The 25464-nt window shown below is 45.9% G+C and overlaps 2 protein-coding genes across 2 annotated transcripts; one reads left to right on the forward strand and one right to left on the reverse strand.

Annotated features, from left to right (window-relative positions):
• Positions 1 to 484: 484 nt before the first annotated feature.
• On the forward strand, positions 485 to 7696 carry IGFBP1 (insulin like growth factor binding protein 1). Its single transcript, XM_002751403.6, has 5 exons — positions 485 to 618; positions 2747 to 3219; positions 4736 to 4845; positions 6052 to 6180; positions 7027 to 7696. The coding sequence occupies exons 1-5, from the start codon at positions 485 to 487 to the stop codon at positions 7156 to 7158; spliced, it is 978 nt and encodes a 325-aa protein (XP_002751449.3). The 3' UTR covers positions 7159 to 7696.
• Positions 7697 to 16087: 8391 nt separating this feature from the next.
• IGFBP3 (insulin like growth factor binding protein 3) lies at positions 16088 to 24916 on the reverse strand. Its single transcript, XM_003733559.6, has 5 exons — positions 24381 to 24916; positions 20872 to 21098; positions 20203 to 20322; positions 18518 to 18656; positions 16088 to 17575 (listed from the first exon to the last, which is right to left on the reverse strand). The coding sequence occupies exons 1-4, from the start codon at positions 24781 to 24783 to the stop codon at positions 18531 to 18533; spliced, it is 876 nt and encodes a 291-aa protein (XP_003733607.6). The 5' UTR covers positions 24784 to 24916; the 3' UTR covers positions 16088 to 17575; positions 18518 to 18530.
• Between the last annotated feature and the right edge of the window lie 548 nt (positions 24917 to 25464).

A 25464-nucleotide genomic window follows, 5' to 3' on the forward strand; every position in this document is an offset into this window, starting at 1 on the left:
GACAGAGGGTCAGGAGTAGGAGGCGGGCTCTGTCTTGATTCGGGGCTGTTTGGTTTGCTATCGCTATGAGGCAAGCAAGGGAAACATTTGGGCAATCGATCCTTGGGGGGAGGAATTTCCACTACGTGCAGGACAAGTGAGACCTCAGGGAGGATGGGTGGGATGAACACTGAGCAAGTACACAGCCGTCCAGGGCCGAGTGCACTGCCCAGCACGCAGCAGGTGGCCTCCAAATATTTACCAGAGAATTGCCTCTTTACTGTTAAGAAAACATTTCAAGTGTGGGCACTGATCGCAAGCTAAGGAAGTCAGAAAGAAAATCCGGAGCACACATTCTTCTTCCGGAAATGAAATTGCTTAGCGATCGACCCTAAAAATAATGTCAAAAAATTCAAAACGTTGGTCAGATCCTTTACCAAACACCAAACTCTACTCTGTAAAAAAAAAAAAAAAAATGACAAATAATCATAAACTTCCTACTGCAATGGCCTCACTGACGGTGTTCTGCTTGCTGCAGGAGACCCGAGAGGCGTTACTCTTCAGAGACTTTACAGGTAGGACAAACGCCAGCTTAGCAAATCCAAGTCACTTCCTGAAGGCCACAGAAACAGGAAAGTGGTGAGAAAAAGAGGTCAGCAATTAATTTTGACTCGGTTTTTCTTTTTTTTGAGACGGAGTTTCGCTTTTGTTACCCAGGCTGGAGTGCAATGGTGCGATCTCAGCTCACCGCAACCTCCACCTCCTGGGTTCAGGCAATTCTCCTGCCTCAGCCTCCTGAGTAGCTGGGATTACAGGCACGCGCCACCATGCCCAGCTAATTTTTTGTATTTTTAGTAGAGACGGGGTTTCACCATGTTGACCAGGATGGTCTCGATCTCTTGATCTCGTGATCCACCCGCCTCGGCCTCCCAAAGTGCTGGGATTATAGGCGTGAGCCACCATGCCCGGCTAACTTGGTTGTTCTTTAGATTGACAGTGTAATAGACAGTTTAAGTACATTTACAAATTCAGAAGATTAAAAAAGGGTATGTGAGGAAAACCAGTCTATATGTCCGTCCCATTTTTCACCACCAGCCACTAGAAGTAATTGCTATTAATTTCTTATGTATTCCTCTCAAGACATTCAATAAATGTAGAATCAGTCACATACATCCATCTTACTTTTATTGTACACAAACAGAACCACATTCTGTACTTTCTCGTTTGTACTTAGCTCGGAGATTTTACTTAAGTTGAATCACTTTACTTATTTTAGAGATTTTTCTCTATCGGAAAATCAGAGTTGCTCTTTCTTGTTGATGGCTGTCTATCTTCCAGTGGAAGGACGCCCCAGGGTTTACGTATCCAGCACCTAGAGATGGGCGTTTAAGTTGTTTGCAGTATGACTTCAGAATAGAGATTGGCTCATGTATTTTTTCACATATGTGTAAAATGATCTCTTATGTCTGTCTCATCATCTGTAGGATAAACGGCTGAAAGTGGCATTGTTGGGACAGACATCTCTAGCCCAGCTTCAGAATTTCAGGACAGTTATTATTTTCACCTACACCTGCCCTGAAGGAAGCAGGAGGGGTCATTTCCTCGAATGTAAGAATGACTGTCACTTGAGATGTTTCAGCAATGCTCTGCCGTTTTAGAGTGATTTAGCCAGATTACTGAGAAAGGCATTAACTTAGGGCTTGCTTACAGTAAACAGGTGGGCATCAGAAATGTGAATTCTCTTCCAGGATGCGCCATTATAGCCTCTGTGACTTCGATCTGGCAATATCATTCCTTCTCTGGCCTCAGTGTTCTCCTCTGTAAAACAAGGGGCTGGAAAAGCCACCTCCAATTTCCCAGTTACCAGTGCCTGGAATGGGAGGCAAAGATGGTGGCAGGTGGGTGGGAAAGTGTGGGGCTTGGGGTTCACAGAAGTGGCCAAGGGGCAGGCCTGGAGCGTGGCACACTCCCTGATCACAGCTCTCCACTGGAAGGCCACGGAGAGGGTGCTGGGGAGAGCCTGCAGCTCCTGGAGATGAGCCTGTTTCTCACTTTCTTTGAAAGATTTTTTATCTTGTGATTTCTTCCATGTGAAAGAGAATATCGAAGAAATGAGAATTTTAAAGAGAACACCTTTGTCTTTGCTACTGATAAGTGTCTGGCCTATGCCTGAAAGTCATGGGTGCCCTGGGTCCTGGCTCACTGCTAACGAAGCCTTGGTAGACTTTCTTAACTGCTGCCCCTCTAAAGAGCTGAAAGGCCCCTGGAGGTAGAATGAGATTGGGGAGGTGGCGGAGCCCTAGGATGAACTGTATTTTTTCTTTAAATAGGTTGGAGGCTTCCCCCCCCCCGCTGCCTGCTGAAAGAGAAGCAGTTCTAGGCTTTTCCACAGAAAACATGCAGAGACCTGGATTCTAACCGCATCTCTTCCCTCACTCAGGGCCTTGGTTTCTGCATTTGACAACTGCTGGGTGGGCTGATGTTCCTTTCTCTGTGTCAATTAAAAAGCCTGGCCAGCTAGGCCTGGGCTGTCTTTGTAACAAAAACAAACGCCATCCCCCTCCCAGCTGTGTGCTTCTTAGAACTGGACTTTAACTCAGGGCCTGAACCCCCCTAACAACGGGACAAACAGTTTGAAATCAAAACCATTTTCCCTCCTCCCACCGAAAGTTTGCGTAGGGCCTTGGGCGCACAAGCAAAACAAACTTAATTTGAACTCCCGGCTCCTAGCGTGCCGCGCTGCCAATCATTAACCTCTTGGTGCAAGTGGCGTCACCTGTGTCCTTTATAAGGCGTGCGCTGTGTCCAGCAAGCATAGGCCACTGGCATCCCATCCAGTGAGTATCTGCCTCCGCGCCACCCTCCCAGAGAGCATCGGCTGGGTCTGCTGCCCCCGCCTGGAGATGTTAGAGGTCCTCGCTGCCGGCGTCTGGCCGGTCCTCCTCCTGCTGACTGCCCAGGTGACAGCTGGCGCTCGGTGGCAGTGTGAGCCTTGCCCCCCCGAGAAGCTCACGAACTGCGATCCGGTGCCCGACTCGTGCCTGGAGGTCACCCGGTACGCCAGCTGCGATTGCTGCCCGGTGTGCGCCCTGACTCTGGGAGAATCGTGCGGCGTGAAAACTGCACGCTGCGCCCAGGGACTCACTTGCCAACCGCCGCCGGGGGAGAAGAAACCGCTGCGCTCCCTCCTCCTCGGCAAGGGCGTCTGCATTCAGAAGTCTGCCCGAGCGGAGGCTACAGGTACCGCAGTCCCGTCCCCGCCCGGTACCTCCTGCCCTGCCGGCACCTCCTGTGCCCACTCCCCTAACTGCTGAGTGGGGCTGGAAACTGCATGGGCTTGTCTGCAGCTAGAGCTTGAAACCAGAGCATCTAGTTGGGGAAGGAGCTGTGTCACCCAGTGAAGACCGATCATTGCATGGTCTTGACAGGACATGCCCCAGGAGAAGGAAGAAAGATGTTCCAGGGCACACACATCTTCGTGGAGACTCAGAGAGGAAGCTCGCACTTAGCCCTGGTAGTCCAGTGAGCCTTAGAGACCCAGACGGCAAGAGTAGAGGGGGGAGGTGGGGCTGCCTCCGCAGTTGGGGTGCGACCCTGGGACCCCCACCAGTCTCCCTGCCAGCGCTTGGGCAGCTCCAGTGGCTGGAGCATCCGGGAAGGCCTAAGAAGGGAATCCCTCCTGCTGGCCTCCCCAGGAGGTGTTTGGAATGTCCTTTGTAATATACGTCCTGGATACAATATGTGCTTCCCAGATGTTTACAGAACATAATGTGAGAGTTGAGGCTAAAAGCTTCACTTCCATTCATTGCCATAGAAAAACAATGTTTGATGTGTATGTTGTCCCCTAAGAACATGACAATCAGGTTCTTTCCTGGATTTAAGCAGGGATTTGTTTGTAGTGGGAAGTGGAGGAAATGCCTCTTTCTCTACCCTAGCCCCTATCTCCTCATCTGGGTTGCTTGCACGTCCTGAGCCATTTTTGGAGGAATCAGGACTTCCATACCCTGACAGGAATCTGTGTGGGAGTGAGTGACCCTTCCAAGGAGGGAACAGGGTTTTCCTGCGGATTCTCTGCCCTTTAGAGGAAATGAAATGGAGTTGTCTCACTGATCCTCAAGGAGATGGATTTCTGCAGGGGATCCCTTATAGCCAGTTTGCTGATTCTGTTCATGCACATTTAGACTGTATCCTCTTGGCATGGTGGTGGGAGGTTGTAGAGAAGTCCCTTAGGATGTGGGAAGGCGGGGGCCCCAAAATAGAAGGGCGTAGTACTTTGGGTCAGGAGAACTGCAGTCTAGGTCCCACTTCTGTCAAGACGAACTCTACCATCTACTCAGGGATATTAGTAAAATCTCCATTTTAAGGATGGGGAAGCGGAGGTTTTGAGGCTCCCCACGAATGCTGTTAAGAATTGAACTCGAATCCTGCCTGGCTTCATTAGGGTTGTTCTCAGCCTCAGCAAATGTGTATGTTGCTCCCCTCCCCTGCTGCTTTAAAAGCAGAAACATTGGGCGCCCTTGCCAGGCCCTGAAACTTACTGTTGTCAGGAATGGAGCTGGCATTGCTGTTGGGTCGTCACTCTTCCTGGAAACCATTACAAAGTCATTTAAAGTGAGAGTCAGTGAAAATCTGGTTAAGGAACGTGGCCATCCTCATGTCCCAGCCTGGTTTCGAGGGCAGGAAGTGATCTAGTGGAGACCTGAGAGGTGCAGATGCTTTGGGAGGGCTCATGGGATCTGTAATGTTTTCCTTCCAGATGACATGGATACGCCTGGGGAGGAACTCAGAGCCAATACCCGTCGGCCTTCCTCTTCTCTACAGGCTGACAGCAGGACGGAAATCGAAATTACCAACAATAATTCAAAGGTGAGGCCCAGAAGGTGGGTGGTGGGAACTCTCCTGTCAGAGGCTGTAGCTTGAGTCTGCTGTGACAAGCAGGCCTGGTCTACTCCTACCTGGTCCTGAGGCCCTGGAAAGAAATGCTTTTCCCCCAAAACCTAGGGGATCTTTTTCAGTCAAACTTTGTCAAGCTGTGAACACAAGGACTTTTAAGGGAGAAGCCCCTGGATGCAAAGAAAATGTAGTTCCTGATGATACGTTACTTCATGTCTCTGAGCTCCTCTGTAAATAAGAGCGTGGGAGCATTGAGTTACATTGTTCCAAAACTTAGCACAAGGGCCTAACTGCTCTCACCCTCATTGTATCATTTGCCTCCCTTTAAAAACATTCTCATAAAATAGACATAACATAAAATGTACTGTTTCAGCTATTTTAAAGCACAGGTTTCAGTGGCATTAAGTAATAGTAATTAATGCCCAGTATTCTGCAACCGCGACCAGTATCTACCTGCAGAACCTTCTATGTTCCCAAACTGAAACTCTGAACTCGTTAAACATCAACTCATCTTAATTGACGTCTGTTCTGAATTCTACCACTTGAGGGCGACAGAGAATCAAAGTCGGCGTGACTTCAAATGAGAGAAAAACAATTACTTCCACAAACATGCCCACCCAGAAAAAGGGAGGATTAAACCATGTTCTCAACACTTCAGAATTTCATCTGAGAATAACAATAAATGGAGGAGCGTTAAATTATCCGGATGGATGCCTTAATCCTCAATGGATTTAGTTTATGTAAAATAACCTTATAGATGGCAGAGATGTGCAAAATCTGGAAATCTCCTCTGCTAAATTCCTAATTAAGAGCTATGCCCACTCTTCTTCTAGCCAGATGGCTGCAGCCAGAAGTATTCAGTAGGTGGCAGGGGCAGTGGGAGGAGTTTTGTGGTATCAGAGAGGCTATGGCCAGGGGATGTCTCTGCGCAGGTGTTGAGAGTGATTGGTGAGGGAGAAAATGGTGTTCTTGTTCTTCATCTGAACAACTCAAGACAGAGACTAACCACAGGTGGAGAAAAGAGGCCCAGATGGGGCACATCACATGACACCTAGTCCCACGACCCCTTGGCCAGATCGTAGGGTCACTCCTGCTTCTGTAAAACCTCTTCCATCAGTCGTCTAGGCTGATGATTCACTTTCTCTTGTTATATATGCTAATGCCAAGTTATTCTCTTAGGAGCCCTGCCGAAGAGAACTTTACAGAGTCCTAGATAATTTAGCCAAGATCGAGGAGTCAACAGGAGAACGAGTTTACAGATTTTATCTGCCAAACTGCAACAGGAATGGATTTTATCACCCCAAACAGGTAGGTGTCCTTGCCAGTGTGGCCTGTTAGGGGAAGGGGACTACTGCCCTACGTGCCTGCCAAGCCATGATCATTCACGGCAAAGACTGTCCACTCCCAAGAAGACACTAGAACTGGCTGTACTGAGCCAGATCCACTCCTCTGGGAGCCTGGGGCAGCTAGGTCAACGTGTCACAGCCAGAGGATGAAAACCTGTGCTGGACCTGGGGCCTTCGGGCTAAGCCTGAGCTCCATCACTCAGCAAGCCAATAGCTATAGAAAACTTTCCTAGGTGCCCTAACGCTGGCATCTTGGGTTCCTCACCTATTCAAGAGAGAAAGGGAACAAACTTAACTTAGGAAAGCAAGTATCTATTTGGACAGCTCTTCTACTTTTTTCTCCCTGACAAAGAAAAAGGAACTGTCTAATAAAACCAGTATTTCTATGGCTTGGCAGATAATAAATGAGATCAAACAGACCCAGACATCGTGCTGAGGAGTGCTTTAGGCCTTAGTATAGTACAGGTTCTCTGGATTTTACCAGGAGAAACTGAGGACTAGGCCCTGCTTCACAGGCAATGAACAGTGGGGCATGCATGGGACAGGCTCCCTCTGGGTTGGGCTCCCCTGATATCGGGCTATGAAGCAGATAGCTGTGTGCATACTGTACTGTTTAACACGTGTGGGGAGTCATTACTGCACATGCCACTCGGCCACTGTCCAGGAGGGTGTTGGGTTTGCCTGCACAGCTGGGGCTCTTGGCTTGGCTCCGCAGTGCTCGGCTGCACTGATAAAGGGGCCAGCTATGGCTCTACTTTCCCTGTCAGCTTGTCATCTGCTGCTCTTGACCTTGGTCTTATCTTTGCAGTGTGAGTCAGCCTTGGATGGAGGGCCGAGGCTCTGCTGGTGTGTCTATCCTTGGAATGGGAGGAGAATCCCAGGGTCTCCAGAGTCCAGTTCAGACCCCGACTGTGACTTATATCTTAATACACAGAGCTGAAAACAGATGAAATAACCTTCTGTCACGTGAAATATTTAAGCATATAGTATATTTGTACTGTAGAACACACACATTTTAATATATATGCATATGTTATATAGTAACTACTTTTTATACTCCATATATAACTTGACATATAAAGCTGTTTATTTATTCACTGTAAGTTTATTTTTCTACACAATAAAAACCTGTACTATATCAATTTGTATATCATGAAACACTTCTCATCATATTGTATGTAAATGCTTGCATTTCCACTCTTCCAAAGCTCCGGCATCTGTTTTAAAGAGCGTGGAAAGATACTGCCTAGAAAATGCAAAATGAAATACGGGGTAGTTTTCAGGTAGTTTAAAGGAGGATGGGTAACTTGCAGATCCAGCCATTCACGTTTGATGTACATGTGTAGGGAAAGTTAACGTGTTGATTACATAATCAAAGCTACCTGTGGTGATGTGGCTCCCTGTTAAAATATACATCGGATATGCTGTTAAAACACGTGGCTATAGTGGAAACAGTTACAATAAATATTCTGCATGGACATACTGTTTTCTCTGTGGATTTTTTTAGTGATATTATCTTTGTTTCTGAAATCTCCTTGTCCTTCACCCTCACCTTCCTTATGCATTTTGTGCTTTTGTGATATCAAGATGGTGTTTTGGGTCTGCAGAGCCCCTTGTCTCAACTACTCTAGATCTTACCCTGGCTGCCCCAGGGTTCCTACTTCCCAGTGGCATTGGGACATTCCTCCTCTGCCTGGCCAGGCTGGGCATCCCTATGTCCCACCTCTTCCCTAGTCCCTTTCCTCCCCAGGGTCCTTAGCCTCTTCCTCTTGGTTTGGCTTGTCTCTTCCCTTCAACTTGTGAATAGGCACAGGGTTTCTTTCCTCTTAAACACAAGACAGAAGTGCTTCCTTGGTTTTGTCCCTAGCCTTTCCCTCGCTCACCCTCCCTTCCTGCTAGCCTCCTTCTTCCGCAGGGCTCCCGCTCCTCTTGTCACTTCTCTTTCCGTGACTGAGCCCTGACTGCATCTCTCTTCTCTGCTTCTCAGAGCTCTTCTTCCTGAACACTGTGCCCTGCTTGGTTTGCCCAATGCTGCCACTCTTAACTCTTGCCCACCCTGTTGACTGCTCTTTTCCTCCCCTCCACATCTTTCCTGGCACCTTGCCTATCCTAGGGGATTCCATTCTGTTTTTTGGTTGCCTCCAGCCCTGTCTCCCCAACTCCCCCTATTCTTTGTCAGGACAGCCCATGCTTCTTCTCACCCCAGGCACCTCTTGGAGACTGGACATCCATGGCTGCTTCTCTCATCTGTGGGGCTGGTGGCCTCCCTGACATTCTTGGTTTTCCCTGGAGGCTCCAGCTCCCTATCTTGGGCCTCCCCCTTAACCCTCCAACCCCACAGCTGCCAGGGTGCCATCCTTTCTGCCAGGCCCCCAGAGCTGGTATGTAAACCCAGTACTCAGACTTGTCAAGAGCAGAAGCCAGCCCGATTTGGGATAGGAACAGACTGATGATCGCAGCCCAGGACCAGGAGGTGTGTTCATTTGCTCAAGCATTGAAACCACATCTGGCACAGCAGCTGCAATTCGAATCACCTCTCCGTTAAGCTTATAATGCTTCACTGTTATTCAAGATCTTTCTTCAGCACAGGCCAAATAGCAGAGTTCAATGGGGGTGTGGTGAGAATCACCATTCCCACATCTTTCATGTCCTTGATGATGGCACTAATTTCTGCCATCTCTCTGGGAGTGCAATATTGCTTCTGAACAGATCAATGTCAGTTCAGAGTTAGTGCCCTAAGTTCCTGAAAGTTCTGATTACTTCTTTTTCCTCAATGTACAGTTACCCTGGTGAAAGCCCTTAGGTCCCTTTGGAGAAGACTGGGAGAAATACTTTCAACAGTGTACTGGGGTCCTTTCTCAAGGGGGCCCAGTCTCCCCTTTATTCAAGGGGTTCTGGGTCTGTAAACTGGCTCAAGACTGAGACTCGATTGAGGGGCCAAGGCTCTCTGTTTTTATGATTCGAATTAGATTTTTGTTCACTTGACCTTGAACTTTCCTGCTCATACAAATCAATAACAGTTTAGTAGGCTTCCTATCAATTTCACTTCTAGGAGTTTCATGATCAAGTAGCCAACACCATAGATCCACAGGAGTCTGACTCTTCTGAGTGCTGCCTTGGCTCTGCTGTCTGTTAGAGTAACTGTGCCCACCTTGGCTTTGTTGGTTGAGTGTCTCCCCTTTGTCCCTGCCACCCTTGGGATCCCAGTACTTTCATGGCATTTATGTATCCTGATTCAGCAGCTGCAGCTCCAACTGTAAGGTCTGGCCTTCAGGGAAAAGCAATGCCAGAGCTCTTCTTGTATGCTGAGGCTCCCCTCACAAATGTATTCCTCACGGTCAAGGTGCAAGGTGTGTCCTTTGGACCTTCCCATGGTGGGTGAGGTCTTAAATGACAAATTCCCTCTAACATTCTAGTCTCCCTAAGCCTTTGAGTTAATTTCTACTGTATATCAAGGCAGGTCTTGCAGTTCAAGGTCTTTTGGCCTAAGCCACTTTTTGGTCTACATTTCAGCCAGTTAACTAAGTGAAGTGCTGGAGCCATTTCTATCTTCCTGAATCGCAGCCCTAAACACAGAATCTCTGCTTAGTGAGCCTATATTAATAAGTTCAGCCTAATCCAAATTTTTGTTCCTTTCACCATTACCGCACACCTCTAATATCAATTCCCACACATATTTTCTGGATTTCTATCATATAAGTTAGAAAACTCAAGTAGTGTTTTTGAAATGTGGTGCATCTCCTCGTGGGTTACATTTTGTACCCCACTTTTAGGGGTCTTATGGGACCTGAGTCTAGTTATATGTCTAGAACCAAAGAAGGGTGTTAAGGGTGAGTCCTGAGGAGAAGCAATATTGTTTTGCATGGCAACTGCCTCAGGGGAGGCCATTACAGTATTTTCAGGGAATACAAAGTTATTCCCTCAGATGGGGGTGGAGAGTCTGCTTCTACTGGCAAAGAAAACTCAGCAGAATTTAGGGTCTCAGTGTCTCCATCTTCATCAGGGTCTCTCCCCGTACATTTCTAATGCTGAAACATTATGCCATGGACTATCAGTGCTGTTTTTATTACTGGAAAGGGAGTTATTCGTGTCTTTAATTATAATCAAAATAGGTAGCCAATTCCAGAAATCCCAGAATGAATTCAGAAAACTTGTCCTTAAAATCAGATGCTGGAGAGAATGTGGAGAAATAGCACTTTTACACTGCTGGTGGGAGTGTAAATTAGCTCAACCATTGTGAAAGGCAGTGTGGTGATTCCTCAAGGACCTAGAAATAGAAATTCCATTTGACCCAGCAATCCCATTACTGGGTATATATCCAAAGGATTATAAATCATTCTACTATAAGGACACATGCACACGAATGTTCGTTGCAGCACTGCTTGCAATAGCAAAGACGTGGAACCAACCCAAATGCCCATCGATGATAGACTGGACAGGGAAAATATGGCACATATACACCATGGAATACTATGCAGCCATAAAAAAGATGAGTTCGTGTCCTTTGTAGGAACATGGATGAACCTGGAGACCATCATTCTGAGCAAACTGATACAAGAACAGAGAATGAAATACTGCATGTTCTCATTCATAGGTGGGTGTTGAACAATGAGAACACATGGACACAGGGAGGGGAGCACTACACACTGGGGTCTGTTGGGGGGAATAGGGGAGGGACAGCAGGGGGAGAAATGCTAGATATAGGTGAAGGGGAGGAAGGCAGCAAATCACACTGCCACGTGTGTACCTATGCAACTATCTTGCAAGTTCTTCACATGTACCCCAAAACCTAAAATGCAATAAAAAAAAATAAAAAAAAATTGAGTTACTGCAAGTGCCATTATCTTGTCCCTTTTTATGGCTGACTAGTATTTCATGGTATACATATACCACATTTTTAAGTCCACTCATTGATTGATGGGCTGTAAAATCAGCACTCGGACTCATCATTTGGTTGGTTCCATATTTTTGCCATTGTGAATTGTGCTGCTATAACTTAGATGAAACTGGAGACCATTATTCTAAGTGAAGTAACTCAGGAATGGGAAACCGAACATCATATGTTCTCACTCATAAGTGGGAGCTAAGCTATGAGGACCCGAAGACATAAGAATGATACAATAAACTTTGGGAACTCAGGGGAAAGGGCTGAAAAAATTCGGATTTTGGCTTAGGTTGTGTAAGAGCATTAGGGCTGTGGGTGGCATTCCTTCTTTCTTCTCCTTCCTTCCTGTTTCCCTCAATTTCTTCCTTCTATAAAAATTACTTTTTGGTTACAGTACTCTTATATGAGGAAAATACATTTATAGTAGAAATAGGAAACAAAGAATTTCTCATAGGTAGTCCTTATGTAGATACTGATTATGTGTATTCATATATGATATTTAAAAATGTTATGACAAGAATAAATAAATTTTTAGGAAATAAAATTAATTTCATAAGTCTTGTTATATTGTACTTAAGAATAATTGACTAAATGTTTAAAAAATCATAGTGCTACTCAGAGACTCATATTAACAATTGTCCTTAAGGCCCTTGGTTGAAAGCTGTAGACTTTACTGAGGCGACATTGAAAACCATTGCTCTATATCTCTTAATAATTCTTTGGTTTCCCCAGGAAGCATGTACACTCACGCCCTGCCTTTCTCTTACTGCTTCTTTGGCTATGACAACAGATTTGGCACAACTCTAGTGGGCATCTTTCATGTTGTGTTCTATGGGCTCCAGGATAGGGCATTCACAGACACTGCAATGTGAGTTGTGTCCCCAGCATGGTACAGGGGCTGAGTACCACCACTGAGTAGGAAGGATGCTATCAGCTTCAGTTCCTCCATGAAAGAGAATTGGTTGGTTGTTGCTGGTGGACAGAAATAAAATTCACTTTTACATTTTTTTATACCTGGGAATACTGCTAAATACTCTGATTATTTATAATAATTTGTAGATTCTATTACTTCCATGTAATACCTGTAAGTAGTGACAGTATTTTTCAACTAAGTCTCTTTTTTGTCTTACTGTGCGATCTCAGTTCTCTCATGCTGTGTTGAATGGAAATGGTGAGAGTGAATACCCTCGTCTGATTTATAATTTTAAAGAGATTGCTTCTAATGTTTCTCCATTGACGATGGTGCTTGCTGAGTTTTGTTCTTCAGTACATGCACATCAGATAATGGGTGTTCTGTTACATTGTTAATTTATTAGAACATAATAAATTTTATAAACTGCTTTTACTATTTCCACTAAATATCCCTTCTCTCTTTAATATATTGTGATACATGTGTGTATATATTTTGTAATGCTAAATTATTTCACATACGTGGAGTAAACTCAAGTTGGGAATGGTGTCATACCTTTCATAGGGACTAAGGAGTTTGCTTTATTAATAGTTTCCTTGGGGCTTTTCACTGATGAACAAAATGGGCCTGTATTTGTCTTTGCTTGATTTTGGCTTTGGTTTTGTGGAATAACTTAAGGTATATTCTTTCCTTTAACAGCTTCGTAGAAAGTTTTCACTGAATGGGACGATCTGTTTCTGAAGCACTTGGCAGAACTGATTTGGTGTTTTCTTTGTGAGAATGTTCAGACTATTTCTTCAAATGTGCTGTAGTTACAGGAATATTGATTCCTGTAAATATTCTTCCAACTGACTCTTGAAAATAATATTTTCTAATAAATTTTACGTTTTGTTGACATTTTCAAATTCGGCATCATATAGTTTGGCTGACACTTTCTTGTATTCGATTCCGCTTTTTCTGCCAATCCCTTGCTTCACCGATCATGTTAATAATCCTAACTTTTCTTTTCCTCTCGATACCCTTTCCCAATGTTTGCCTCTTTTGTTGGATTTTTCAAAGAAGCAAATTTTGGTTTTGATGGTCTTCTCTGCTGCATTTTCTTTCTTCTCTGTCGTTGCTTTTCACCCTCAGTTTCACGACCTCGTCTCTTCTGTGTTCTTTGGATTGACGCTAACCTGTTGAGGTGATCACGGAGTGGTTTTCAGGCTGTCCTCCCCCAGTGTGGGCTTCAGGCGTCTATGTCCTTGGACCCTCAGACCCTGCTTGCCTTCAGGATCATCATTAGCATTATCTAGGAAGTTTGGCTTTCAAGACTGTTTTAAATTTCTGCACAGTTTTTAATTTTAGTATTCATTAGTCCTTTAACATTGAATTATTGTCTGTGTGCTTTTAAAATTTCTAAAAATGTGGGGATTTAAAAAGATTATCGCTGTAATTAATTTAAAACTTAATCACGGTTATAAAATTCTGTTTGCATGGCATCTGTTCTTTCCATTTTGGAAGTTTCCTTTATGACCTAATATGCAATTGATTTTTAAAAATTCTTCATATGTTATTGAGAGAAACATGTATTTTTTTAGTTGCTCTAAATGTGTTCCTTTTGTTAGGCTTGTTAGATCTGCTAAATCCGTACTGATACTATGTCTGTTTAACTATCAATAATGAAAACAGGGTAAACATTTAAATTTCTTCCCACAATTATCTTAATTCTAGTTAAAATAGTTTGAAGATATTTAATAGGTGCATACATTCTTGGACTTGTTAAATACCCTTGATTTACTTACCTTTCTATTATTTCATAGTAACTTTTTCTATCTCTAAGAAAATATTCTTGGTCTTAAAATCTATTTTGTCTGATATTAACAACTACTAGCTTTGTCTGATATGTCTTTCCCATCATTTTTCTTTCAATTCTTGTCTGTTGAAATAAAATACATGTTAATTTTTAGGCATTAAATCTGTCTTCATAGTGGTTAATTTTAGCATCTGTGAAATGTCTCGGCACTATTGGCAATTTGGTGGGATAATTCTTTTGCGGGAGGTGGTTTACTGTGCATTATAGAGTAGCATTCCTGACCCCAGATGCCAGTAACATTGTCCAGTTGTGAAAATCATCAATGGCTCCAGCCATTGCTAGTTGTCCTCTGTGAGCAGCATTTTCCCTGATTGAGAATCACTAACTTTTTAGTATTGACAGTTCAATATTTTAATATCACTTTGGTTTATTATTTCTGTTTATTCTAGTCTTTTCATATTTATAAAGTACTGATTATGCCTTTTTTTACTAGACAAGCTCTTTTTTTGATACCCTCTAGAAATTTAGTGTACCACATTATTTATTCTCTTTCACTTTATATATGTCTTCAGCATTTTCAAGATTTGTTCCCTTCTTATAAAAGGTCTTCCTCGAAAACGTTTTTAATGTGCTTCTTTTGTGTGGCAAACATCCTAGATTTTCAGTACCTCAGGATATTTGATCATGCTCTCACTTTTAAAGACAGTTTAGCTGGGTGCAAAACTTTAGCTTCTAAATTATTCCCCTCATTTTCCTGTGTCTAGAGTCACTATTTAAAAATTTGGTGTCAACTGACACTCATTTCTTTATCTGTGATATGTTCTTTCTGTGCTGAAACTTTGCTATTTTAACATTTCACCATAATTTACCAAGCAATGCTTTTGAAATTGTATCCCTTTTTACATTCTATGAGGCCTTTCAATATATATATATTTTTAAATCCTAAAGAAAATTATCTCTGTGATTTCTTTAGGTATTTCCTAGGACTTCCATTATCTATACCTGTTTCTGTCCTTCATTTCTCTCAACTGTTCTTTTGAATTTCCCAGTCATTATTCTTTCTGGTTCCTTCTAAGAGAGTTCCTTAACTCTTTTTTTCTCTTTACTAAATTGTCCTTTAACTCTTTTTTTTTGGGGGGGGATAGGGTTTGCCTTGTCTCTCAGGCAGGAGTGCAGTGGCACAAACATGGTGGGCTCAAACAGTCCTCCCACATCAGCCTGCCAAGCAGCTGGGGCCACGCTTGCACACCATCATGCCTGGCTATCTATTTTTATGTAGAGATAGCGTTCTCACCATGTTGCCCAAGGTGGTTTCAAACTTGTGGATTCAAGTGATCTTCCCACCTTGGTCTCCCAAAGTTCTGAGATTACAGATGTGAGCCACTGTGCCTGGCCTAGCTGTATCAATTTTTAAATTCCATCTGATTTATTCTTTATTTCAAGTATTAGATATTTCTTACTGTTCTGGCTTGAATGTGTCCCCTCCAAAATTTGGGTGTTGAAACTTAATGGCCAATGTGATGGTAAGAGATGGGGCCTTTAAGGGTAATTATGTCATGAGAGATCCTCAATAATGCCTATTTCAAAGGAGCTCTAAGGGAGGATTTTGAATGCTCTCACCGCAAAGAAATGATAAATGTTTGAGATGATGAATATGCCAATTACCCTGACTTGATTATTATACAATGTATACATGCATTATATACATGCACACTATATCCCATAGATATGCACAAATTATTTGTCAATTAAAAACAAACAAAAGAGTAAACCTCTCAATGAGACCTTCCTTGGCTAGCTTTTCTAAAAATGAAGGAAAGGAAGGAAAGAAGGAAGGAAGGAAAGAAGAAGGAAGGAAGGAAGGAAGGAAGGAAGGAAGGAAGGAAGGAAGGAAGGAAGGAAGGAAGGAAGGAAGGGAGAGAGGTGTGTGCAGGTTGCTTGAGTGCATGTGACCTTAGGAGATAGTGGAAGGCTGCTAGTGTTAGATGGACAACACGGGACACAACCCCAAAAAGGCAAGGACCAGTCAGGTAGGTGAATGTTGCTGACCTGATCAAACCTGCCCGCAGTCTGTCTCAACAACACAACCTCCTAGAATTGGACCATCTTGCAGATATGATGTAACGCCTCCATAGGCTGGGTTCTTTTGCTAGAGATGAAAGCAGGGTAATGTTTGCGTTTGTGAAGTTTTCTTCTACAGCTAAAATGTTTTCCCCTTCCAGGATTATTTTATTAGTGATACAAAACCCGGAGACAGTCAATAACAAAGGGAAAACGCGTTTTTTTAATGGTAAAAACTTTATTTACTACTTATAAATACATTGCAAGACAAACTTCTCAAAAATACTTTTTCCCCAAAAACTTAGTTAAAAAAAAATAAAGAAAAGCTAATAGGTAAGCAGAATGTCTTGAGACCCCTGTGTGTTTACAGGGAGAGCTCTGTGCAGCATGTGTCCACACCGAGGGCTGCAGCAAGGCAGAGTCTCCCTGAGCCTGACTTTGCCAGACCTCTTGGGTTTGGCTCCAGGAGAGCAGCCAACCCCTGGGCGTGAACTCCTTTCCTCAGTCATGGCCACAGTCATAACAGAGAGCATCTCTAACATTTCATCTAGGATTATCTAGTATAGATCTTAATATATTTGGGGCTATATTGAATACAATGTTAACAAGAACGTAGCTTCTCTGCATATATGTGTGAATTAAAAAGAAAAGGATGAGAATGACTCTAAGGTCAACAAACACCGGTGATTCTCTATGCGTTCTTAGTGTCCTGGATGGGTTCCCCAGCAAGCCATCCCTCCTTCCTGTTCTGATACTACTATTCTTTTTTACATTGTGCCAAGGAGGACAAAAGATGCGAGATGAAAATAAAGCTTTGCCTTTAAAGAGCTTATCTTCAGAAATAAACTTCGTCTTGAGTTACTGAACTACAAAACACTATTTTCTGCAGTCATCCAAAGAACCGTGCCATTATTTGTGATGCCTCTGAATGTGGAGGCTGACTCTCCCTGTCTCCCTGTCTGTCCTACTCCGTGGGGCCACAGCAAAAGCCATCCTGGGCCTTCAACTGGGCCATGTCTTCAGGAAGCTTCCTGAAAAGGAGGGCCCGAAATATCTGCCTTTATGGGTTCCCAGAGTGCCCTAGAACATTCTTGGTCAATTTTTTTTTTAAACAAGTAGGAATCCACCCTATTTTCTCCAGTAGTCTCCAAGCAGTATAGATGACTTGAAGATACGAACAGTTTTCTTGCCTGAGGGACCCAGGCCCTTACTTGAAAAATGATACCACGGAAGGCTGTGAGCCCCAGGAGTGTGCGTTGGGATGTCCAGATGACCGGGGTTTAAGGGTTTTCCTATTCTCTATAAAGCATGTGCACACTGTACAGGGAGTGGGGGTGAAGCGTATTCTCTACATAGGCAACACAGCTGCCTAAGTCACCAAGGCAGTGGTCAGCCGCTTCGGCTGACGTGTGTTAAGCATTCAATGGCGGGGGGTGAAGCTGGGTGCTGTGCTCGAGTCTGAGTATTCTGATAGGAAGCGACAAGAAAGCTCAAACTGCTTTTTGCTGACTACTGGAAAGTGAAAAGATGCTCAAGTTCGCCGTTCAAAGAAACCTCAGGCATTTCAAAAACCTCCTTCTAAACTTTGGTTTAAAAAAAAATCAGTTCACCACAAACAGAAATATGAATCAAGGCTGTAGCCAGCTGCTGGTCATGTCCTTGGCAGTCTTTTGTGCAAAATAAGGCATATTTGAGCTCCACATTAACTGAAACAAAAAGAAAAAGAAATATATTGAAATAATTTCCCCAAATCAAAAGAGCTGGACTCTCGCCGAGATATCCAGCATAGCCTGCAGACTAATGGCACTGGGTCTGCAAGTGCAGTGCTGGGGTCGCAACCCACATTTTTAAACAAAGCCAAGAGTACTATATGTGCTCTCAGGGTTCATTGTCAAAGAGTTACCCTCAAATTAGAATTACTGTTTCCATCTTGTAAGGAAAAAAGAATCCCTTATAACTAAACAAATTTCTTCTGCTTACTAAATGTGTCTTAATAAAATGAAAGAAAATGACTTATTCATTTCCCCCAATAGTTCCCTCATTGATTAAAAGAAAAAAGAATACTAGATATGATAGCATTCTTTAAAATGATCATTTGAAATTTTATTTTTCCATCAGATTTAAATGAGGTTTATTAAAATTATATTAGCCACAGACTAATATTTATTCATAATATATTTTACGGGAAAAAAATAGCCACTTGTTCAGACTAATGCTCTCCCAACTGAGCTGTTTCAGCTGTCTCCTATTCATATCTTTAATTCAGTAGATTCTTTTGGATTAAAACAGTTTCCCTGTGAGGATAAACAGACCACCAGACTTCACAGGTAAAGCCTAACTGACAATCTTCACTTCGTGTGTGGACGAACGACAGCTTAGGTGCTGTGAGTTCTCTGAGATAAAGCAGGGCATCCTGAGGTGCCCTGGCTGGCCTCTTTCCCCACGCTTGTTTGGTTGGGTTGATGGGGTCTCCCTCTCCCTGCACCCTTCTGAGGGCTCCATCCTATTTGCTTGGCTCTTCCTGGCCCTGAGCTGCAGCTCCTGGGTTTGCAAGCCTGGGGAAGGGCCGGTGGCCACGCCTACCCCCTGAGGCTGGTCCAAGGACAGTGAGGCCCTGGAGCTCCAGGCTGCCCCTTCTGGGTGCTCACCCTTGGCAGGCATCTACTTGCTCTGCGTGCTGTAGCAATGCACATCCTCCTTCCCCTTGGTGGTGTAGCCTGGGAGAGGCTGCCCGTACTTATCCACACACCAGCAGAAGCCGCGCTTCCTGCCTTTGGAAGGGCGACACTGTGAGAGAGAAACAGAAGACAGAGAGGTGAACGGCCTGGGTCTTGTGTCAGGTGGGTTGCCAGGGCCCAGGAAGGTTTGCCAGCATGACTCTGCTATGCTGACAAAGTACAACAGAAATTTCAGCTAAGGCTACATAAGAGCCACTTGTGCCTAGGCTGCCGAGTGTGCAGCTCTGCGTGTGTGTGGGTGCAATTTCCTTCTCCAAGAAAGACGGAGTGAGGGCAGTTTGGTATTTCTAGGAATGTAAGGTGGACACCAGCCCCTGTAGAATCTGCTGACTTATCTGCCAAATGTGGGACTGCATTCCGTCTGTCCGGGAATGTCACAGCTGTGCCTTTGGAGCCCATATCCAGCCTCACATGACACCTTCTCAGTAGGAATTTGTTGAGTGAATGACTGATAGGCAATGTGGGCTAAAGAAACAATGGGAGTAGGGGAAGGCTTAGGCTCTCTGACTGTGGCCACCACTACGAACTCTGGAATATGGTTACCCTGTGGCCACTGTGGCTGAGAAGGTCTCCAAAGGCCAATTCTATAGATACTATGATATCAGTTGTCCAATTAGAAAGTCAACGGAAATAGTGCCATCACACAACACGAAGTGTATAGAAGCACATTTACTACAGCTCGATGTTGCTACATCTTCAATTTACCTGATGGTTTTCAGCTTGTTTAATTGGGATTCTGGGCACATAACTAAATTTGGCGGGGGCTGATGTGTAGCCAGGATTCTCACTCAATTTCTTTTCCAGGAATGGGACTGTGCTGTGATGTACAGATTTTGAAAAGACTGTCATTTGATATTGATGACCCTCATTCTTCTCACTTGGGCTTTCTAAGGAAATGCCAGTGAACTGGAGGAAGACAGCAGCACGGCCAGTTGGGAAAGCTTGGCTGTTCCCAGCATGGATGGAGTGTTTGATTTCACGTTCCATCCCCTCCACGCCACGACAGACACCTGGTGTGTGCTGGGGACGGGCCGGGCTCCCCAGGCTGGTGGTGCTGCAGTCTTCCCCTGCCTCACTAGCATCTGCTTGAGAAGCCCAAGGGAGACAGAGACATGGGAGTCATCAACATCAACAACAGCCTTTTCAAAATCTTAACACTGCAACCGGCTCACTATCGGGAAGGCATCGGTAGGAACGGGGGAGCCTGTGGGATTTCAGGGTAAACTTTTTGCGGTACTTGTTTAAAATGTCACTCCCTGACGCAGCATTAACAATGTGTCAACATGTCCACTTGCAGTTTATAAAGGGTGCCCCTGAGCAGCATCTCGTCCACTCTGTGGGTTAACCATTGAAAAGTCAGGAGTGGGAAATGGGTGGCAGACAGGCACTGGGGCTGAGGATTTTGGACGATCTAGCAGCACTCAGAGCAACAAGCCAAAGCAGCCCTCGGTCCCCCTCCTGAGACTGGCACCAAGTCCTGGACATTTGGCATGCCCAGGCTCAGGGTTAGAGCTATGGCCAGAAGAGCCTGGAGGCTGGCGAGGTGAGTTTCTCTTCTGTGAAGAGGAAGAAAACACGCCGAGGACCTCACTTACCTGCTTTTTCTTATAAAATCCCTTCCTGTCGCAGTTGGGAATGTGGATACCCCTGGGACTCAGCACGTTGAGGAACTTCAGGTGGTTCAGCGTGTCTTCCATTTCTCTACGGCAGGGACCCTGGGGATCAGGAAGGGCCGGAGCAACAGAGTCATTGTTATTACTCTACAACGGGTGCTTAAAAAATCTTACAATGCCACACGACTACCAAAAGTGGGACCTGTAACATGTTTCTCAGATACCTTATGTCTGATTTAGCAAGAAAGTACCCCAAAGAAGCTAAACATCATTCCCTGCCTCCCTTTTGCTCTTCCCAGAGTAAGGCACAGAAGCTGGTATAGAACCAATAGCAGGCCCATAAGCATAGAGGATGAGTAAATAAAATAAAATTATCTTTATGAGAATGTATTTCATTATCTGCAGATGTCTTTATGACATCCCATGTACTTCCAGGTATGTTATTTCAGCTTGATCCTCATAAGATTCGCCAAAAGGGTCAATATTCTTTATGTAAGGAGAGGAGAGAGGTGGGGCACAGCAGAGCTAGGGACTGCCCACCCATCAGTGTCATGCTGGGGCTTGTGGAGTAAGAATTGCCCTCAAGAGGCTCTAAGTACCCAGGCTTGACAGGTCTTGCCCTCCTACTTTAACAAGAGGAAAAGCTCTCACGTATTCTGTCTCCCGCCTGGACTCAGAGGAGAAGTTCTGGGTATCTGTGCTCTGAGACTCATAATCGACTCTGTAGCGCTGGCTGTCTTTAGCATGCCCTTTCTTGATGATGCCCATCTTTGAATGGTGGGGCTGGGACTTGGGATCAGACAGCCGGTGTGTGCTGGAGACAGACAGGCTCTCCACGCTGCCGACGCTGTGGTCTTCCTCTGACTCACTAGCATTTCCTTGAAAAGCCCAAGGGAGACAAACACATGAGAGTCATCAACATCTATCAACAGTCTTTAAAAAATATTAATGTTGCAAGCAGGTCACATGTAAATGACAATATTAGTTGACAATCCAAACAAGTTTCTTTTTTAAAAAAATACCTCAATGAAGCATTATTCCATACTACTACTTGCTACATGGTGGTTGTTCTACCTCAAGAAATTATCTCGAGGTAAAACCAATAGCAGGTCAATAAGCATAGATTTGGAAGTCCATCTGACAGCCTCTTCTAAGTAGCTGCAACTAAGGAAGGCAGCCAAATGCTTAAGGGCCCCCCAGTAGATGGTGAAGGCAGTATGTTTCATCTCCCACCGGCAGGGGGCAGATCCGAGCCACAGAAGGCTGCCGCAGCGCCGGCTCAGAAATTCTGCAGGCAATTCCAAGCGTGGTCCTCCCACCCGTGGGAGCAGCGGCAGCCTAGGGGACTTGGAAGAAATGCACATTCTCCATTCCAGAAATGCTGGACTGGAGGCAGCAGTCTGAGTTGTAAGAAACTCTTTTGGGAATGCTGACATTCACCCAAGTTTGAGCAGTACGGTCCTCAATGCTACCAGGTAAACAGGCTTATATGAGCTTGGTGTCCAGCTCAGATATGAAAACTGAATTCATATCTGTCAAGTGTTTTGCCTCATGGGCTCAGGATCATGCAAGCACTTTGTGGCTTGTTTTCTAGGTTCCTGTTACATCTTTAAGATTCAAGGTCCACACAGACCCTGTGCATCCTGCTGGTTCCCTCCTGGGTGAATCCTTTCACCCTTGGTGAGCGCAGGAGCACACGGATGCAGACAGTGCCAAAGTCCCATCCACAGCTCAGACTTCTAAGTGCCAAAGAGCTTTTCCATCCCCGGGTGGGGGTGGGGGAGGACAAATCCCCCTCAAGCAGATCTCCCTTTGATAATCAGAAGTGCTAGATGAAGAAAGTCTGATACTTAAAATGGATGCTGGAATATTAACCGTTTAATTGGAATTTTAAGTATATGACTAAATTTGAGATCGAATCTGTAGGCAGGATTCTCTCTCCATTCCTTTTTCAGAATGAACTTGGAGGGGCTATAAGACCAGACCCCTATGGGGATCAAAGGCTACATTCAGAGCCCATGCTCCCAGGGCCTGTGTACCATGCTAAGCTCAGCCCAGTGCAGATCTCTGATGGGTGTCAGCTTAAGTCCATAATTGAAAGTCATGAAATTCCTGTACTACAACAAACAGGGCTATACTGTCTAACCCTAGCAGGGAGCTCAGGTGGCCCATCTGCTCCACAATCCAATCTAGAAAGCTACCAGGGGTTGCAATGATTTGGCTGCAGATGCTCTGCTCTCCTCTGAAAGTGGCTACTGGAAGGTCACTCACTTAGGAAAGTCCCTCTCCTCTCTGGGTCTCAGTTTCCTCACCTGCCAAACAGCTTACTGGTGTCCTGCTGCAAAGTTCCCCAAGGGGTTCAGTGCCTTGGGAAGCATATATTCCCAGGGTCCAGCCCAGAGCTTCACAGAGTAGGTTCCTACCTGCTAGGATCTGGTTTCAATTTCTTTTCATCTTAGCTTTCTTTCTTTTTCAAGAAAATACTGACATAAAAGAGATACTAAGAATGTAAATATTCTAAGAACATGTAAATAAACAGATTTACATTTCTTTTCCAAGGACCTTGAATAATTTCTTAAATTTCCTCAGTTTCTTCTTAATGCCTGGGCTGCAGACTAGGACATGTAAACAGTTCTATTTAACGCAACAGATAATTGTGACTTTTGACGTCGTAAGTCTACCCTTTTTTGTCAAATGGATTCTAGAAGTCACTTATATCTTTTTATAATCTTACAACCCACATCAACCTATTCTACAGAGCTACTAAGGTGGGAATCATAATGATTGCTAAACCCTAAGAATGACAATGTATATCAGTAATTCTGAGATCACTTTTTGAGTACCCCCAAATGTACAATAAAGTACAACATTTGGCAAATGACATAACTTTGTCCCGAGGGACAAATGCCTCCAGCAGCTCTAACAGCTGAGCAGACCCATTGTGAGCTTCGGGCATCTGGAATCTTGCCTTTCCACCACCACTGTTTCTCAGGGATGAACAAAGCCCGCCTTGCTTAGCAAGGAAATAGCCTTACCTGATGGTGAAAGGAAATCTACAGTTACATAAATTATAAAGGGACTGTTCATCCTGCTAACCCTAGATGGGGGCCTGCCCAGTGACATCTGTCCAATGTGACTGTTGGGGAGTTGGGGGGATCAGGATGGGGAGAATTCTCCCAGTCTTCAGCTGTGCAGGGCAGGAACTTTATTTCTCATATAACTAAGTGAGGCTGGCTAAGAATGCTGAAAACCTGAATAGCTGCCAAGCCCATTAAAAAAAAAAACCCTCTTTTTTAAGGGAACAATGTGATGCCCTTACCAGAGTTGCCACCTGCCTGATAGCCTGATAGTGGCTGAGCCAAGAGAGTATTTATCAAATGTTTGAATTTTTCCTCTTCTGGGGCTCTCCTTAACAACATCTCATTCCCCCTATTTCAGATTAAGAAGGGAAACAGCCCTAGCACTGATTCCAGTTTCCTTCCCTGTCACTGAAATTGACTTGGTCCACAGTCCCCACACCCCCCAAGCACCAAGAAGTTTGTTTGAGGTTGGTACAAGTGCAGGGGTGACCTGGGGTATACCAAAGGGATAGTACTTAAAGTGGCACTTTTTCGACTTCAGGTTTTCCAGCCGCAGAAGATACCAAAACCCGAATCCACTTTGTTTTTGGAACCAGGACTAGACATTGCTTTGCAAACCAAAGGTATTGTGCAAATGTCAGTATTTTAAAAGAGAGGTAACATTTCCTACAAGGTGCCTGCCCACCTTCCCTGGTCCAAATCCATCTCTCTATGTCCCCCATCCCTAAGCATCCCTGGAATTGCAGTCTACATCCCCGTGCTGGGCTAGGAGGATCTTCTGTGTCCAGGATCTTTCCAACAGCTAAGCTCCCCTCAGTCCCGGAAACCCTTAACCGGTTTTCACTGAAAGCGCTTTGCAATTTACAAGCACTCTGCAGTTGGAGAATCGAGCAAGCAGAGGGCCGGCTGGGGAGGGTCCCTTCGGCGGCTCCCTCACCCGTCGGGGCCTCAGTTTCCCCACATACTATCTCCAGTGAGAGGAAAACCAGAGTCGCCCGCAGCAGCACCCAGCAACCTCCAAGCCCTCCGGCGCCAGTCCTCCGGGTGCTGCGCGCAGCGCACCTGGCGCGGGAGGCTCACCTGGAGCGGGCGGCTCTGGCAGCAGGTGGGAGCGCGAGCGGCTGACAGCACTGGCGTTGACGCAGAGCCCACGGCCGTTCAGCAACGCCTGCAGCGGGCGCGCCTCGTCGGGTGACGGCTGGCAGCGGAGGCCCGAGCCACAGCGCTCGGTGTAGACGCCGCACGACTGGCCCTCGCGCAGCGAGCAAGTCAGACAGCAGCCGCAGCCCGGCTCGCGCACCAGCTCGGCGCACCCGGTGGGCGGAGGCGCGCATTGGGCCAGTGCACGCGCGTCGCACGGCTCGCAGCGCACCACGGGACCCAAGCCCGCCGAGCTCGCGACAGCCTGCGCCCCCGGCGGCCCGCCGACCAGCACCAGCACAGTCAGCGCAGCGGCGCAGAGCATGAGTCGCGCCCGCAGCATGACGTCCGTCAGTGGGGCACGCTGCTTGGCAGACCGGGACGCGCAGGGACGGGGCGACAGAACGCGGCGCGAGGCTGTGGGATCCAGGCAGGAAGCGGTCGATCCTTAGTGCCCAGTCGAAGCGTTCGCATCTGGGCGGCCCGGGCACGCCTGCCGCTATATAGAAGCCAGGGTGGCTGAGGACACGCCCCGGAACGGCGCGCCCAGGAGTGGGGGCTGGGGGGGCGGGTCGGCGCAGGCACGGCTGCGGGGGCCGGTGCCTCGCCCTGAGCAGCGGGGGCCGAGCTCGGGGGCGTGCAGCTCACGACTCGCCCGGGCACCTGCTCCCGGTGCGCACGCCCGGAGCCGGTCACCTTGTCGTCTACAGGAACCAAGATGTGCCCGGCCACCCCGGCACCCGAGGCCACTTCAGCGCCCTCGGTCTCCCCAGTCACTCCTGGCTAACTCAGCACCCCTACCGCCTCGACGCCGCCGCCCTTCCCCAATCCGCTCTCCGGGTGAGGTCGCCCTGCGGCGAGCCAATGTCGGGGGAACTGGCATGCACCGCGCGGCATTCGTTGTGTACCTTGCGGAGCTTTCTAAAATTTAATTCCGCTGGCAGGGGCAGTCTTGGGACAGTTCTGATTTACATTTGGGTCTCAGGGAGCCAGGGCCTCTCCCCGCTTTCCTGTCCACCTCTTC

Source organism: Callithrix jacchus, chromosome 11 (assembly GCF_049354715.1).
Source record: "Callithrix jacchus isolate 240 chromosome 11, calJac240_pri, whole genome shotgun sequence".
Classification (NCBI taxonomy): domain Eukaryota; kingdom Metazoa; phylum Chordata; class Mammalia; order Primates; family Cebidae; genus Callithrix; species Callithrix jacchus.